Source organism: Bos grunniens, chromosome 9, assembly GCF_055505025.1.
Source record: "Bos grunniens cultivar Pamir isolate PY7600 chromosome 9, Bosgru_T2T1.0, whole genome shotgun sequence".
Taxonomy (NCBI): Eukaryota; Metazoa; Chordata; class Mammalia; order Artiodactyla; family Bovidae; genus Bos; species Bos grunniens.
In genome coordinates this window covers 87,642,035-87,659,118 of record NC_141173.1, presented here as the reverse complement: position 1 = coordinate 87,659,118, position 17,084 = coordinate 87,642,035, and the positions used below count along the sequence as shown (strand labels likewise).

The following is a 17,084-nucleotide window of genomic DNA, read 5'->3' as shown; positions in this document are numbered from 1 at the left end:
TTACAGAATAACACATGCACTGAAAAAAATCTTCTGTTCACAGTTTTGTATTTGCCTAGCACATCATTTTATGGTTTTTGTCTTTTTAATTTAAAACCTAGGGATGCATCCTTGATGGCAATGAGAAGGCGTATTGAAGGTTTGACCCCAGAAGAAATCAGAAATCTTTCAAGAGAAGAAATGCATATGCCTACAACTATGGAGGATTTTGAAATGGCTTTAAAAAAGGTTTCAAAGTCAGTATCTGCTGCAGACATTGAAAGATATGAGAAATGGATATTTGAGTTTGGATCATGCTAAATTCTCACATGTAAACTGTGAGCAACCTTGCATTAAGTGTTTGAATAATTAAATGTAGTATTTCATTGCACCAAGCGCTATATTTTTTTAAACTTTCGTTATGGTAAGAGTGAAAAAAAAGTATGATTCTGAATAAAGGCAATTTTTTCAAGTTACAAGCAAACTTGTTTTACTTTCGCATTACTCTGTTTCTCTTTCACTGACAAGTGTACCAAAAGTGCTGTTACTTGGCTTGCAAAACTGTCTGTATGCGCACGTGCGAGTGTATCCTCTTCCCCTGCCTGTGGCTGCTGTTGCTTCTGAAGAATAAGACTGGCTCTAGCTCTGTAGGTGCCAGGGGATAACTTGAAGTCCCTGAATATTTTTACACAAGTAGCCGGGCAGATCACACCCAGTGTACTTTCCTTCCTGCCTGGTGTTATGGCCAGTTTCCCTCCTCATTCTGAGAGAGCTTTAAAGGCCCCTTCATTTTACTGTGCAATTTAAAAGAAAAAAAATATATATATATATATACATACATCTGTACAGTCTTGCCTGCCTGACTGTATTCTGCCCACATGTAAAAGGCTGCACTGTAGGCAAGAAGCTACCTTTATGTTTGTGCTGCTCACTGTACCCTTAAAAGTCACTAACCCATTACTCATGGATGCAAAGTGTAAATAAAATAATAATTAACAGTACAAATATAAATAAATGAAATAAAGAGTAATGGTATAAAACTTTAGGTAAGATTTCTATTTATAATTTCTTATAAAGTAATACTTTCTGTATCACCCCAACCATAGAAAACAGAGCCTCAGGAAGCCCGCATGATTTGCCACGGTCTCAAGTATCACAGGTAAGGAGAGAAGGCAGGCTGGGAACTGCTGACCACAGCGCCTGTGCCCTCCGGTGAAAGCCTCCTACGTTGTTCTCCTCACAAGAGGCTACAAGCTTATGCTTAAAGGATGAAATAAGACCCTGTCATTGTTGAAAGTTAGAACTGGTGATTTCTAGCAACTTAGTGAAGAAGGATATAAAAAAATAAACTGTTAATTGCTGGGTGACTTTAGGATCAAATTGTAAACTATATTATTTGTCTAGAAGATGGACATAGTACATTACACAGGGCTGTTATTCCTTATTAAAAACAGCTAGGCAGAATGAATGACTCCTTTACTATCATTCTTCCACTACACATACCTATTTATAGCCAAAATTGAAGGTGGTTTTAAAATCGAGTCATTTCCTTCTAAAGTGTTTTAAATGATGCTTGCTAAATCACTTGTCCTGTCCCAACTCTTTGCAACCCTATGCACTGTAGCCTGCCAGGCTCCTCTGTCCCTGGAATTCTCCAAGCAGGAATACTGGAGAGGGTTGCCATTCCCTTCTCCATCTTTTCAACCCAGGGATCGAACCCGTGTTTCCTGCGGCTCCTGCATTGCAGGTGGATCCTATACCACTGAGCCACCGAATAAGCCATTTAAATGATGGGTTACAATTATAAAAAAACTTAAAAAAAAGAATTTTAATAGAACAGAAAGTAAAACATGGAGTAAAGGTAAGAACTATATATCCTAGATCATATTGTAAAATATACGTCAATATGGGTGATGGTTAAAAAAAGACCAAACATTATTGTAGGGGAAACAGGACTATACTTAGAATCAAAAGAGCAAAGCACATTCTAATTTGGCAACATTGATGGACTTACTAACTGATGTGACCCTTGGTTTCAGCCAGTGTTATGAAAGGAACTCTTAGAAGTAACTCACATGGGCAAAGATTTTATTGCAAAAACATTGTACTTCTATCTTCAAAAAAAAAAGTTTATTTTTAGAGTGAGAACATGTCACTATTTTAAAATCCTGGTTCATTCAAGGTAAGTAGTCTTGGTACAGGATACAATCAAATCATGATATACACACTTCAGTGATTTTTATACTGAGTCACATACTTAATATTAAGGCACATTTTACTGAATAAAAAAATAAGTGTTAAGTTCTTGAGCTTTTAAATTAGAATTTCATAAAGTGCTTTTCAAAAGTCTTATATATTATAGTAATTAAGTGTATATAATTTCCTTAACAAAGGCACTTTGAAAAGGATTGGCACGTTGGCATTTTGTCTTGCCCTTTTTTTTCTTTTTGGTAGTTTCAAAGTTTATTCACATGTCTTCTGTTCCATTGCATTTAAATTTTTTTTAATTCACCACCAGAACAGGCAGCCCTATTATAGAATAAGGTGAACTTTAACTGTCACTTTAAAGATCAAGTTTTAGACAGCTTTAGGAGTTTAGCAATTTCTCTAGTGTACAAACCGATTCTTAATGGCTTAAAGAAAATTATATTTAAGTGGCAAATTTGAACCATTAGGCTAAGTCAGAGTCCATGATTTGAGATGGTGTTCTAAACACACGTTTTATCTCCAGGGTTTTCTGCTGTTTTCTCAGGTCCATCTGGATATAAGTTGACAGCTGTGAGAGGTATAACATTGACTTTATCCAACTGCAGAATTCCTCTGAAATATAAAAATTAAAACTAAAGTAAGACAGGGCTACTTTGAGGTTATAATTAAATGTATACCTGGGATTAGGTATTTTTGCTTGATTTTATTTATGATGGTTAGTTCACTTTAACCAAACTAATTAGTTTGGAGGAGTAAGAGGAAGATCCTTAGCTGGTACTGTAGGAGATCACAGGGTAAATTATAGATCTCCATGGCATACACAGTCCTAGATTTCACAAAGTGGGCAAGAGGACTAGGCCCAAGTAGCTTTCTAATTAGTACTCCACTGGCATGCAACCATAGATCTTTAAACAGCATTTCTCCTGTTACTCAGCTCAGTTGGTAAAGAATCCGCCTGCAAAATTCTCTGGAGAAGGAATAGGCTACCCACTCCAGTATTCTTGGGCTTCCCTTGTGGCTCAGCTGGTAAAGAATTCACCTGCAATGCAGGAGACCTGGGTTTGATCCCTGGGTTGGGAAGATCCCCTAGCGAAGGGAAAGGCTACCCACTGCAGTATTCTGGCCAGGAGAATTCTATAGTCCATGGGATCCCAAAGAGTTGGACAGGACTGAGCAACCTTCACTTTTACTTTCTTTCACTTTCTCCTGTTACTAAAATACCTTGCTGGTCTTCAAAAATTTACTGCATTTTAAATTGATACTTTGCAGTTGAAAATACATAGTGAAGCCCTCTTGTTTCATTTCTTTCTTATTATACACAATGCATTTTCCATTACAGACACTTGTTCCCTTTCTCTCCAATACACTAAGGTCTTACAGAGCAGAGTTTGTCCTAGCCACGTGTGAATTCCCAAGACAAGTGTCTTGACCATATAAGTAGCCAATAAAAGTCTTTTAATTTTGCTAAAGCTGAAAGATGGGCTAGAAAAAAAGAGATATACTATTTTTCCCCCCACTTGTCTTACTCTTCCTAATTTTTCTATTTTCTACTGTATAGTAAATACAACTACTTTTTAATCATTAAGAATACTAAAGTTGATCAAAAATGAGAAATACTTACTTGTATTCACAAACTGGGAAAAGCACCTTTAAGATGGTTATTACTATAACTGCTCCTATAATTCCAACCACCATGACATTCAAAAACATAAAGAATATCGGGAAGATACTGCTCCAGAACCTGCATAGATCTTTTCTGAACTTTTCCATCCACTGACACATCACCTAAAGAAAAAAAGTTTTTATTAGATACGCAAGTTTCATTTGAGCTCAAGAAACTCTAGTTTTAGGTGATGGTAACATTCATACATCTTGACTGCAAGGTGGTAACATGTCAAAACTTATCGAACTGTACATTTTAAATGGGTACATCTTATTTTTTTAATGTACCTCAAAGTTATTCACAATTTAAAAAATTATTTTCTAGCAAAAGGGGCGTAAGTGTTTGTTACATGTTACTATCCTTTACAATTTATACGTGTTGTCTAACTATAAAGGGCTTCCCAGGTGGCACTAGTGGTAAAGGATCCACCTGCCAGTGCAGGAGATGTAAGAGACATGGGTTTGATCCCTAAGTCAGGAAGATCCCCTGTAGAGGAAACGGCAACCCACTCCACTATTCTTGCCGGACTGGCGGGCTACAGTCCCTGGGGTCCCAAAGAGTCAGACATGACTAAGTATCAGCATGCATGACAAGAAGGCTAGTCCACTTACGCAGAATGGACCTGTCAACTATGTGTTTCCAGTATTTGGAAGACAACAGAAGGAAAGAGTGACAGACATATTCGTAGCTTTTGGAACCCTATAGGGAGTTCAGTTCATTTAGTCAGTCGTGTCTGACTCTTTACGACCCCATGGACTGCAGCACGCCAGGCTTCCCTGTCCATCAACAACTCGTGGAGCTTGCTCAAACTCATGTCCATCAAGTCGGTGATGCCCATTGGTGATGGGGAGTTCACTGCGTACTTCAACAGTGATAGAAGAAACTTGGGCAAGGACTGAAGAGTCTGTTCTTCCTTGCTCTGAGAGAGATGGAGTAAGATTAGTAAGGGCACCAGAGTTCAGGCATTCAAAAAGTGACAGAGGTTTCTCCAGTAACCCAAAGCAAGCAATCCTAACCTAACCTTCAGCGAGAACCTCTTCAAAGAATCATCTCTGGAATCTTTTGTTACTAAACACAGATCCTGCTCATTTAAATGTAAATTATTTTGAGTAAGGGGCCTAGCTAATAAAGAGATTTCACCATACTCTCTGAACCCTGTCTCCCCGGTCAGCAGTATACTATTATCATCATATGTGAGTACTTAACAGGTGCCAATGTATATTTACATTTGCACCCATCGTATTTAAACGCTTACAACAACCTCATAGAAAAGGCATCACTTTATGGACTTTGCTGTACACGTAAAGAAAAAGGTTAGAGAGGCTAGGAACTTGTCCCAGCTGACACAGCTAGTCAGTGGCAGAACCAGGATTCAAACCTAAGCAGTCTGATTTCAGAAAGTACACTCAACCAAGTGTGCTGAGTCACCGTACAAAGTCTTGAGGGGACTGTGCGTGTGTGTACATGTGTGCATGCATGAAGTCACAGAATAAACAGACCGATGGGGATATGAGAAAGACCCCCAAACAAACTGAAATCTAACACCTTTACCATCATCATCTGACTACATTACTAAGAAGGAAAACAGGAATACCTAAAAATGTCACATTAAAACCGTGATGAGTTCATTATTAACAATGTCCCATGGATCCAATTCTCATGGTTTCCACCTCAGTTTAAACGCTAGCACTTCTTTACCATAACCATAAATGCTTGTAACACATATAAAGATAATCCCAAATACCTGATTTACCTTATATGAAGATGGAGGCTCAGCTCTGAGAGGAGTTTCAGGTAATTTGCCAGGCAGAGCTTCATTTACAGTGGTTTCCACATTCCTGATAAGATACTGGCTGGTGGTCTGCAATGAACTAACGCTTTCTCCTGAGAAGGAAGACCCAAGTTACCAAAATGCCAAGAACGTGCTGGTGACTCTCCCACTAGTTCTAGGATTTTACACCAGTAACATTTAAGATGGTGAGAACATCCACTTTTTTGATAGGAGAAAAAGAAACATTTGATTGTTTAGATTTAAATGCCAGAAAGGAACCTCAAATTAAGACAGTAAGAAGGGAGCTATAGCAGTTATGATTCTGTCACACAGAAAGTCAAATTTTTTAAGTTCTGTGTTTCAGTGGAAAAAATGATATTTCCTCTTCTAAATGAACTTAAGTGAATGAAATTCTTATTATGTATTTTTAGATGATTTCAGCAAAATGTCCCTCTGTCATCAGCACAGACCACATCTTACAAAATGGATACATAAAGCAATTCATGTTATAAAGCATTTTTAAAAGAAGCTTACTTCCAAACATATTAACTATGATGAAAAAGTTACCAATTAAAGAAATCATTTCCTTAATACTTTAAATAATGGTCTTTGAAGTACCTTTTTTGGAGAGGTTGGGAAGGGTGAATAGAATGTCACTGTCTCGGGAAATCGAGTAGAGCATGCTTTCTTCTAAAGGCAGGGTGTAGTTTGAACGTCTGACTATTCCCTGATTCTTAACTAAAATATCAATTTCAGTAACGTCCTTTTGTTGAGCCTATGAAAAAGTAGAAGCAATTCTCTTTATTTTGAATAGTGACACAACCTGGCAAGAGTCTAAAACTGAATTTTCTTCCCTGATTTCTGAAACTAACAAACTTGTGCTATTCACAGAATTCCTCTTTAAGACAATTAATTTGCAACTTTAATCACACACAGTGTGCTTTAGCGCTCACTATGAGAGGTTTCCTCTCAGTTTCGTTTCACTGACTTAAGAGAGACTTGGCCAGAAGAAATGGCAGCAGAGCTACGAACCAAATTCAATCTCTTCACTTACTTGCTCTATTTAATAATGATCATAATTTTAAGAGATATAAACATGTATGAATATGATCTTTTTTCAAATTAAGATTTTAAATTCTAAACAGGTAAATGCTAAAACAAGTAAGACAATTCTAAATGATTAGATACAGACAACATTAGTGTAGCTTCTTTCCTTATCAAGTCAGAAATAAATAACTGAATGTGTGCATAACACTGAACACAAATCTTTACAATTAATTCCCAGATGGCAAGCACACTATCTTACCTGTTTTCCATCTATCTCTACTACTTCTTCTTGAATGACAATCAGTTGCAAACTGGAACCAGATGTCATTGGCCACTCATGAACTAAAATCCTTACACTGACAATTCCAAAATATTCTTTTTCCTCCAAGTTTTCCAGATTTTCATTCTTCACTGTTCAAAAAAAAATAGTGATAGCTTTGAACAAAAAATGCCACCAAATCAGTTACTGAATTTGATCATTTTGTTGACATTTACATGGAACAAGACAGGTGTACACCATTATCTTTGCCTTTATTTCTGACCTCACTGATGTTTCAGATCTATGGCAACAAAGACAACTTGACAAACCCCTACAATTCTTATACTCATTTAAAGGGAAAAATGCCTGACGACTTTCAGATTTTGTATGGAACTTCACACTTGCCACACCTTTCCTATTCTTTTCCATAGATTAGCTACGAGGAACCAGTAAGGTGTAACTGTTTACACAACAGGGTTAATCGATGGGGAGGGCGGGAATGGGGATGAGGGAGGGAAAGCCCCGTAATTACTCCCCACTTACAAAGGATGGAGTGGGATCGGCTACTGGCCCTGTTGTTCTGGCTGAGAAACCCCACCCCCATCCCAGCAGCAATGGAGGGTGGCAGTTGCAATTGGTTTATAAACCTGAGGAATGCTATAGAAAAAGATACTAGAAACCAACAAAACTGCTGCAAAAGCAGCATTTTGTTTCTGTTCCTCCAATGTTATTGGCTAGGAATAATCCGCCAAAAAGGAACCCTGACGGATATCCTGCATGCAGGCCCAGCCGTTTAAGCCGACGCTGTGCCTTTACAGAGCTGTTCCCTTGATCCAGCATGCTCTCCGTTACTCACTCTCCTCCCTTAGGTTTTTAAATTTTATTATTTTTTGATGTGGACCATTTTCAAAGTCTTTATTGAATTTGTTACAATATTGCTTCTGTTTTGTGTTCTGGTTTTTTGGCTGTGAGGCATGTGGGATCTTAGCCCCACCTAGAGATTGAACCTGTACCCCCTTTATTGGAAGGTAAAGTCTTAACGACTGGATCTCCAGAGAAGTCCCCTCCCATACATTTTTAATTAATACCTACTTAATAGTTCTAGATACCATATCCTTAAAATGCTGAGTTCATGCCTTTTTATAAAAAAAATTTAAAGCACTAACAGTGTAGTTCTTAGTTTATAAACCTGTCTCAACTGGGCCGAGTTCCTTGCGAGGACGAATTAAGTTCTTATTCTATAGCCTATGTGAAGTAGTGATTCCACCCAGGATTATAAATACATAATTTAAAACAAATATCTGGTCTAGTGGTTCTAAACCCTAACTATATATCAGAATCAACTGGGAACAGCACAGATGCTAAAGCCTCACTCTAGTCTTAAAATTTCAGGGGGTACAGGCTAGCATTTATAATTTTTAAACAGGTACCTACATTTTTATTGAGAAACAAGTGGCCTAACCCCTGGTCTCAATCTAAGTTCACAAACCTGTTCCTCCTGGACTTCTCTGTTTCTGTTAATAAACCCCTCTGCCTTCTCCAAACTACCAAAGACAAGAATGACTAGGTTGCCTCCGACTTGTTCACTCTCATCCTCTATCCAGTCAGTTGTTCCCTTTGGCCATTCCAAATCCAAAGTACCTCTTCTGTGTGTCCTTTCCAGCTCCACCTACCTCCCCACCCAACACCTAGTTCATTAGCCTCTTACTCTTGAGGTATTTACCTAACTATTCTCCCCTTCTGTAATCCCTCCCTCTTCAACCATTCACAGGATGGTGCCGGATTAATCTCACCATCACATGGTTTTGATTACACAGTGTCCTTGTCAGATGCCTTCAGCGGCACCCTATGACCTCGCTGGTGGTTCTCTGCCGGGTCCTCCTCCTTCAGGCTCATTACGGTGCCCTCTCTCTCATCTGCCTAACCTCCCTCGCATCCTCTGAGCTTCTATCTGGAAAGCTTCCCCTCTCTTGTGGTCCATTTCAGTGTTTTCACTGTTTACCCAGCAGTCTCCCTCAGGGAAGGGTAGGCTGCTCGTCAACCTACTCGTATGCCCAAAGGCCAGTCACCAGAACAGAGACTCAAGAGATGAGAAAAGGCAGTCATGTCAATACATCAAAGCGTACTGATGCATATGACTCTTCCTCCAAATCTGTAATGGCTGCTACAGAATAAAACTAGTAACAACAAGAGCCCTCTATATTCTGACTTTCTGCACTGAGGGAGACGGCTTTCCAAAATGGCTCTCAATGACTCTTGCCCCTCCAGCCTTCCTGCCCCTTTGTAACTGCCTTCCATAAAGTGCGAGCTGGACCTAGACACTTGTTTCGAACAAAGAGAATACAGTGAACGTGCTGGAATGTCACGTGTGTGATTAGATTATACGGACTGTGACTGGTGTCTTGCTGGTGTGCTCTCCCTGACAGTCTCTCTTGTTCTGTGATAAAGCCAGCTGCTATGTTGTGAGATGCTCTACAGAGAGGCCCACGTGGCAAGAACATGAAGGAGGGACTCCAGCTAACATCCTGTGAGGAACAATTCACAAGGAAATGAACCCTGTCAAGAACCACGAGTGCTAGGAAGCACACCTTTCCCAGCTGAGCCAGAGTCAGAGGACCCAGCTAAGCCAAGCTCAAATTTATGACCTACAGGAACTAGGAGATAATAGTGTCACAGGCTACGACGTTTGGGTTAAACCGTTAAAACAGCAATATAACTAATACATCTACAAAGAAGAATTTTTTTTAAGAATTAAGGATAGAAGACTCTTGCTGTAGTTGCATTTAATGTTTTAAAGATTCCTGTGAAATGATAAGACAGGCTTTTACTTCAGCTTTCAAGGAAATATACTCAATGCAACTGGGATGACTAGAAAGATGACTATAATAAATAAAGCAAGCAGACTGCACCCCACATCTAACTCCTAATACATACAACATCAGTGGAATGTTATTCAAGCCAGTAATGGCACTTCTTTTCCTTGCTATGATGGATTAACTTGCAGTACACCAACTCTCTCACTGAGAACTATAGAAAACATGTGAGACATGAACGCGCACATGGACACTGAAATCTGCAATGAAAAAATGCTGAGCAGAATTCTTTAGGTAGAGGGGAAATAACTCCAGAGGGGAACACAGATATTTAGGAAGGAATGAAAAGCAAAAGAAAGAGTAACTGTGAGGGTAAGCACAAAAGAACATCCGCCTACAGGAGAACACTAAGAACAACTTATGGTGCTCAGGGTTTAGGAATACAAAGAGTTACAATTCATGAAAATAGCAACACAAAAGCAGCAAGGGGAGGAACTCCCTGGTGGTCTGGTGGTTAGGGCCTGGGGCTTTCAATGCCATGGCCCAGATTCAATCCCTGGTCAGAGAACTAAGATCCCTCAAGGCACAAGGCTAAAAAAAAAAAAAAAAAAAATTAAATTGAATTAAAAATTTTAAAAGCAGAAGAGAATAAATGGAGTTTAAGTGTTCTAAGACTCCTGCAGTGGTTGGGAAATGATAAAAGTACGAGTTTACTCATCTCAAGGGTAACCATTAAAACAGTAAAATAATATAAAAACCAACAAGATAGAGGGGGACAATGAAACAAAAAGTAAATAACCCAGAAGAGGAGAAAAGGAGAAAAAAGGAAAAAAACAGAACAGATAAGACACAGATAGAAAACAAATAATTAATACAGACTATCTGAATCTAAACATATCACTTATTACATTAATATAAGTAAATTAAAATTCCAATTAAAGACAGAATGATAGCCTGAATAAAAAAAAAGAAAGAAACCACAAGTATATGCTGCTTGTAAGACATTCACCTTAATTATAAGGACCCAGGAAGACTGAAAAAAAATGGAAACATACCACAAAACAATCCACCACCCTCCTCCACGCCCAGCCAAAAAACAGTGACTGGTAAAATAATATATTTAGATAAAGCTGATTTTAAGGCAAGAATATCACTAGAGATAAATAAGGACATATTATAATGACAAAAGAGTGGATTCACCAGAAGACGTAACAGCTCTAAATCTGCATGGATTTAGTAATGCTGTATGGCAAAATATACAAAGCAAAAACTGACAAAACTGAAAGAACAGACAAGTGTTCGTGGTGCAGATTTTGACATACCATTCTCAGTAATTCACAGGGCAAACAAAAAATCAGTACATCCATAAAAGACTGAACGTGATTAACAAATTTGACCTGACAGATACAGAACATCATATCCAACTAATTATATGATTAACTTTCTTTTCAAATACAAATGGAAAGCAACATTTATGAAAACTGACCATATGTTAAGCTATACAGCAAGTCTCTAAATTCAAAGGGTTAAAAGTATACAGCTACATCTCTGATGATAGAGATGGAATCAGTAAAAAAGAAAAAAAATCCCTCAGTGTTTGAAAATTAAGCAATATACTTCACAATGACTCCTAGGACAAGGAACTATCACAATAAATACCTGGAAAACATGAATGGAATGATAATAAAGACACATAATGAATTAAATATAGGACACAAGTGCTCAGAGAAATATTTACTGCCTTAAATCTGTATATTAAAATAGGTAACAGGAATACTATACAAATTTCTCATATTCTTTATGTCATTCAAACAGTGGGTATATTCCAATGTAACATGTTTGCTTGTCTTTAAACAACTCAAGGTTTTAAAAGGTTAAAAAGGAAAATGTAATACAGACATAAAGGTAGAAGAAGCAGAAAGACAATTCACTTTTCTCTTTGCTTTTTACAAATGTGAAGAGATTTTGCCTTGCTTCTAAATCCCTATTTACTACCTCGAGACACATTCTTACATTGTCATTAACCTACCAGACATGCCGTTCCGAGCAATATCAATGCCATGATAGAGAATATATGAAAATGCCAGAAATAACCGATATTAAGTAGGAAAAGAGTTTTAAATCCATTAGTGTTATCATACACTCTAGTAATGATGTACATTATTAATTTAAAATGGAAATAAATAACGTCAAAGAATTGTGTTTCACTAATTTAGTGTTATTAAAAACACAATAATTATGGAAATAATTTAGCAGTACTCACCTATCAAAGTCTGACAGCTTATTCGGGTTACACCACTATTTACAGGGAAGTCATTTACATATACCTGTCCACTCTCATAGGTTATGTTAAGAACAACCTTAAAATAAAGCAGCATATACATTAATTCCAATGGTTTACAAATGATGACAAACTCTTCATGTCAAAAATACTTTATCTAACTAAATGAGGTGTATAGATAAAAAATAAAATAGTCTGCATGATATTTAGCTAAATGATATAATGAAAGCATAACAAAGACACACCTGTTCTTTAGACACCTCCCCATCCTCCAGGGTAGTTACATTAATTCTGATGCTGTCCTGCAAAATAAATACACAAATCAGGTAGGTATGCATTTGCTGAACTAAGAGTAACTAACTCAGTTCATTCTCTTCTCCCTCAATTATACTTACTGTATGATCGCATATGACTACATTAAATGAACACTGTTAAAAAACTCATCAGGGAAAAAGAAAAAAAAACACAATTCATCAGGTTCATTTTTACAGCTCTTTTGTGGGGGGGGGAGGGGGCGTGGCTTTCAGGATCTTAGTTCCCCAACCAGGGATGGAACCCAGGACCCCAGCAGTGAAAACATTGAATCTTAACTGCTAGACCACCGGGGAATTCCCTTTACAGCCTTTTAAATGCCATTATTCACAATTTAAGTTTTTCATAATCTATACACTTATCCATTTAATATGAAATATATCATGTATCTGAGCATGTAATATGCAAATATAAAGTTTAAAAGAAAAGATAAACACTCATGTATCTCCTGCTGCTGCTGCTAAATTGCTTCAGTCGTGTCCGATTCTGTGTGACCCCAGAGACGGCAGCCCACCAGGTTCCCCCGTCCCTGGGATTCTCCAGGCAAGAACACTGGAGTGGGGTGCCATTTCCTTCTCCAATGCATGAAAGTGAAAAGTGAAAGTGAAGTCCCTCAGTCATGTCTGACTCTTAGCGACCCCATGGACTGCAGCCCACCAGGCTCTTCCATCCATGGGATTTTCCAGGCAAGAGTACTGGAGTGGGGTGCCATTGCCTTCTCCCATGTATCTCCTACCCAGGAGCAAAATAAAATGTCATTCATATCTTCTAAGTCCCCTGTATGATCCTTTCTGTCACATTTCCCACTGCCCCTCAGAAGGAATCCCTATCCTGTCTTCCATGTTAACATATCTTGCTTTCCTTTACAGTTTAACTCCCTGTGTTCTCTTTCTCTAAACAACCTATTGTTTAGTTTTATCTGTTCCTGAACTTTATAAGTGGAATGATATTGCATGTATTTTTCTGGACCTTCTTTAATTTAAAACAGTTATGTGGGCAGATGTAGACACTTTTTTTTTTAAACAGCATTGTGTAATATACCATCAATTTATTTATTTGTTCCATGAGAGTGGACATCAAATGTTTCCAACTTTATTGTTTTCACGTACAAACTTGCTCTTATCCTTCTTAAAGGCGTCTTCTAATGCCCATGGACAAGGATTTGGGATGCACAGTTTCACTGCCTCTCATGGTATGCTCAAAGACAGTCTACTCAAATATTTAAGTTTATTCATGAGATGCTTACTACACAGAAGAAAGCACTATTTTAAGTATTCAGGGTCACAGGAACTATAATTTGTTATCTGTAAATGAAATTCTTTCCTAAGTGTATTCACAGACATTGTTATCCTAGAATAAAAAGAAGACTCCTCTTAATGCCTTTTGGCAGGGGGTGGGGTTCTTAATTTTCAAAGAGAAAAATTATTCATAAACATGAAACTAACATACCAGTGTATTTCTTGGCACCATGAGCAACCCCAATACTTTATATATTTCTAACAAATGAGAGACTAAGACAGTGATTTTATGGGCTGAGTTTATTGATTCCTGGGACAACCTGATAAACAGGATACTAACATGTAAGTCCATACCATCTATTCAGGATGGCTTTGGTCCACTTCCCAACTCCCAGAGGAGCCCAGGAAGCTTTAGGACTAGTGATTCCTCAGCTCCAGTCCACTTTTCTCCTGGCCCATCCTTATCTAGAATTAAGTGTGGGTTAGAACAAGTGAACTCATCTCTTAGAACAAACTAACATTCAATAAACCATTAAGTTGCTGGCTGTATTGTTTTATGCCCAAATTTCCATCAAGAGTTCATTCTTTCCAAGCTAGACGATCTGTTTTAAAACTGTAGAGTACTGTTCTTCTAACAGTCTGGAGATAAGCCTCCAGTGATGCTCTTCTGAGAAACCTTTTTATAGCTTCTGCCTTTCTGTAGAGAACATACCCTATATTGTGAGTAATTTACTGCACTTACATACATCACCTGCCCAGTAGAACTGGGCCCGTTGTCTTTGGAAAAGACAATGAACAGACAGGAGCACACTGTATTTTCCAGAGGGCCAACTCCAATTACGTTCTTTTGGATCCTCTTGAATGATTTCACATCAGGAGAAACTCTCATCCCTTCCTGCCTCCTAAACCAAAGTTCAGAGCCAGGTCATATTTCTTGTTCTTTCCAAGAGCCTCTGACAGAACTGGAAGTACAGGCTTGTCATCCAGGGCAGTGTACACTTAGAAAAGGGTGGCAGAACTAAAGTCTCCCCTACTCATTTTCAATTCTCCTCTGATTCCGTCACTCACAATTGCCCACCTGGGACAAAATGGCTTCCTAAGAACAAAAGTAATAGATACCTGGTTTAAAGTAAGTCTGAGGGAAATAAATGAAATAAATATTTACACATATAAGAAATAAATATTTACACATATAAGAAAAGAAGCGTCCTCTGGCTGCCTCCCTCTCCTTGGTGACCAAGTCATTTTAATAACAGAAGAATGAACTGTAAAAAAATTTTTATTACTTCACAATCTGTATAACCTCAACATCTGACAACTTACATATGTAAACAAAACAGAAAAATGCTTATAATCCAATAAACCTGAGTGACTGAAGACATACACAGAATTTTCCTGATTTCAACCAATTTTCTTACATTTAGGTCAGGCGGGATACGAAGCTAAACAAATGAAAACGTGTGTGATAAAGCAAGTACAGTAAAATACAAATGGTCGGCTGAGTTGGCATTATGTTGTGCATTATGTTATGAGTTGGCATATGGTATCCACTAACCAAATGTGACTATTTACATTTAATTAAAACTAAACAACATGTTAAAAGCTCAGTTCCTCAATCACACTGGCGACATTTCAAATACTCAATAACCACAGTAGTCCAGTGGTTACCATGATGCGGAGAGTTCAAACACACCATTGCTACATAAAAGTCAACAGAAAAACTCCTATCAAATATGCACAACCACTCTAAAACTCTTTCAAACGTTCTGTATCTTTGAAAATTTTCACAATACAACTTTGATAAATGTTTAGATTCAGAGGCCTCAGCTTCCCACATACACCTTCCAAGGAATGAGATTCTCCTCCTAGTTGCAGAGCATTCATTTAACCAACGAAATGAGTGTAGATCTGGACTTTCCAAAAGCAGACAGAAGTCATAAGGAGAACTGAAATGAACAACTCAGTAAGAACCCACAGTATGGTGTATTATCAGCCTGCAGTCTAAAGGCAAGCATGTAACAGGAATAGACTCAAAGGTCTTTGGGATTCATAAATAACTATGATAAATCTCTAAAATCTGGAAAAGGGATAACCAATTTCCTAATTCCAGGACTCTAGGAATTACTTCATTTTAATTTGGTCTCGATCTCATATTTTTGAACAGCTGCAACTGTGGTCCACTTCGTATATAAGTGGTTCTTAGAGCTTGGGACGGTGTGGCTTCTTGGAATGTCCCAAGAGAACTGAAACCAAGGTACGCTATTATTTTTGTAGCCTGTAAGGGTAACGCCGTAACTCTTAAAACAGTGAAGGTAAAACAGTGACATTTATGGTGTCAGTCACCCCTGACTGCTGGGTATTCATTCAGGTCTTGATTAGTAAGAAAAGGTGCACCTATGTCGTTTAATCGCATTGCCAAGTCTTCAGACTTTCCGCCTATCACACATTCAACGGCTGAGTGGCAAATACTGGTTAAGGGCAGCGACAGTCCCCCCTACCCGAGCAAAAGCAGTAAGAACCAGTCAGTCACCCTTCAGTACAAGCACGCGGTGATGCGCAAACTTCAGCCCACCTCGGGGTCACCTGGATGGAGAGCTTGCTGGAACACTCTGCTGGGTCCTCACCCTGGAGCTTTTGATTGGAGCGTTTCTACCAGGTTCCCAGGGGATGCTGGCGCGCCTGGCCCCACCGCGCTCAGAGACCGGCTCCTCTAACACCGCCCGCTAAAGGCAGGCCGGCAGGGTCGGCGCTGGGTCTTCCGTCTCTCTGCCTCTGAGGCCCCCAGGCACCCGGCTTGCACGCACCCGGAGCCCCACGCGCCGGTGGCAGGCATTCCTTCCCGCCGCCCGCCGGAGCAGACAGGTGGCCTGGAAACGCCCTCGCTCTCTCCCGTTGAGCAACTTCCACGTTTCCCTAGCACATAAACACTGCCTCGCCCCAGAGCCCGGCTCTACCCCAAGAAGGCGCCATTACAAAAGGCTGTGATCGGTGACTTTCGACGGCAAACGCCCGTCAGGACGGCAACAGCCCAGACGACGGCAACAGCCGAGACTACCGCAACAAGCAGTTCCGCTGCGCCGGGCTTAACCACACGTTAAAGATTCCCTTTCACTCTCTCGCCTCCCTCGTCCCCGCCGCCCCCGTTTCCTTGGGTGCTTCTTCCCACCATTCCCAGCCCTTTGGGAGCCCTACCCCCAGTCCACGGCCTGCCCGCGGGGAGGTGGAAGGTGTCGATGCGGACGCTGCCGTCCCAAGTCCCGGGCCCGGGCTTCTCCCCGAGGATCCCGGCCGACTCGCGTCCGCCTAGCCCTACCTTCGGGGCTGGCGGCAGGAGCGGCGGCTCAAGGGTGCCGGTCGTCAGCCACCCGGTGGCTGGCAGGGCCGCGAAGAAGAGCAGCCGGAGAGCGAGGGGCGCCCGCGGAGCGCCCTCCATCTTGGACAGGCCGGGGGCGGGCGGCGGGCGTGGGCCTGCGGGCTGGAGGCCGAGGCCTAGCGGGCCTGAGGGGCGGGGCC

General features: G+C 39.8%; 2 protein-coding genes and 2 long non-coding RNA genes across 21 annotated transcripts in view; 2 read left to right on the top strand and 2 right to left on the bottom strand.

Annotated features, from left to right (window-relative positions):
- KATNA1 (katanin catalytic subunit A1) overlaps nt 1-455 on the top strand; it is a 34,336-nt gene extending 33,881 nt beyond the window's left edge. For all 13 annotated transcript variants that reach the window (XM_086318256.1, XM_086318258.1, XM_086318257.1 and 10 more), the window contains one exon: nt 102-455. In XM_086318256.1, coding sequence (XP_086174382.1) covers nt 102-300 — 199 coding nt within the window. In that variant the 3' untranslated portion in view covers nt 301-455. The remainder of the gene's footprint in view (nt 1-101) is intronic.
- A 630-nt stretch (nt 456-1,085) lies between these two features.
- LOC147366295 (uncharacterized) lies at nt 1,086-9,834 on the top strand. Its single transcript, XR_015133305.1, has 2 exons — nt 1,086-1,138; nt 9,376-9,834. It is a non-coding gene; the product is annotated as an uncharacterized LOC147366295 (long non-coding RNA).
- On the bottom strand, nt 2,051-17,078 carry GINM1 (glycosylated integral membrane protein 1). 6 transcript variants are annotated; one of them, XM_086318273.1, is made up of 8 exons: nt 16,144-17,078; nt 12,267-12,323; nt 12,004-12,100; nt 6,928-7,079; nt 6,240-6,396; nt 5,604-5,734; nt 3,809-3,972; nt 2,051-2,799 (listed from the first exon to the last, which is right to left on the bottom strand). In XM_086318273.1, the coding sequence occupies exons 4-8, from the start codon at nt 6,994-6,996 to the stop codon at nt 2,688-2,690; spliced, it is 633 nt and encodes a 210-aa protein (XP_086174399.1). In that variant the 5' UTR covers nt 6,997-7,079; nt 12,004-12,100; nt 12,267-12,323; nt 16,144-17,078; the 3' UTR covers nt 2,051-2,687. The 6 variants fall into 6 exon arrangements, with proteins under 6 accessions (XP_086174399.1, XP_086174398.1, XP_086174397.1 ...); XM_086318272.1 differs by having other exon boundaries at nt 16,764-17,078; XM_086318271.1 differs by having other exon boundaries at nt 16,885-17,078.
- LOC147366294 (uncharacterized) lies at nt 13,854-14,880 on the bottom strand. The gene is made up of 2 exons (XR_015133304.1): nt 14,760-14,880; nt 13,854-14,667 (listed from the first exon to the last, which is right to left on the bottom strand). It is a non-coding gene; the product is annotated as an uncharacterized LOC147366294 (long non-coding RNA).
- Nucleotides 17,079-17,084: the final 6 nt, after the last annotated feature.

Bases quoted from the DNA above. Each gene is read 5' to 3' on its own strand.
- GINM1 (XM_086318271.1), bottom strand. From the start codon at position 17,004: ATGGAGGGCGCTCCGCGGGCGCCCCTCGCTCTCCGGCTGCTCTTCTTC. The intron at 6,397-6,927 runs GTAAGATAGTGT...ACTTTTTCATAG, and splicing joins TAGAGATAGATGGAAAACAG to GCTCAACAAAAGGACGTTAC. The intron at 5,735-6,239 runs GTACTTCAAAGA...CTTCCTTCTCAG, and splicing joins TCCCAACCTCTCCAAAAAAG to GAGAAAGCGTTAGTTCATTG.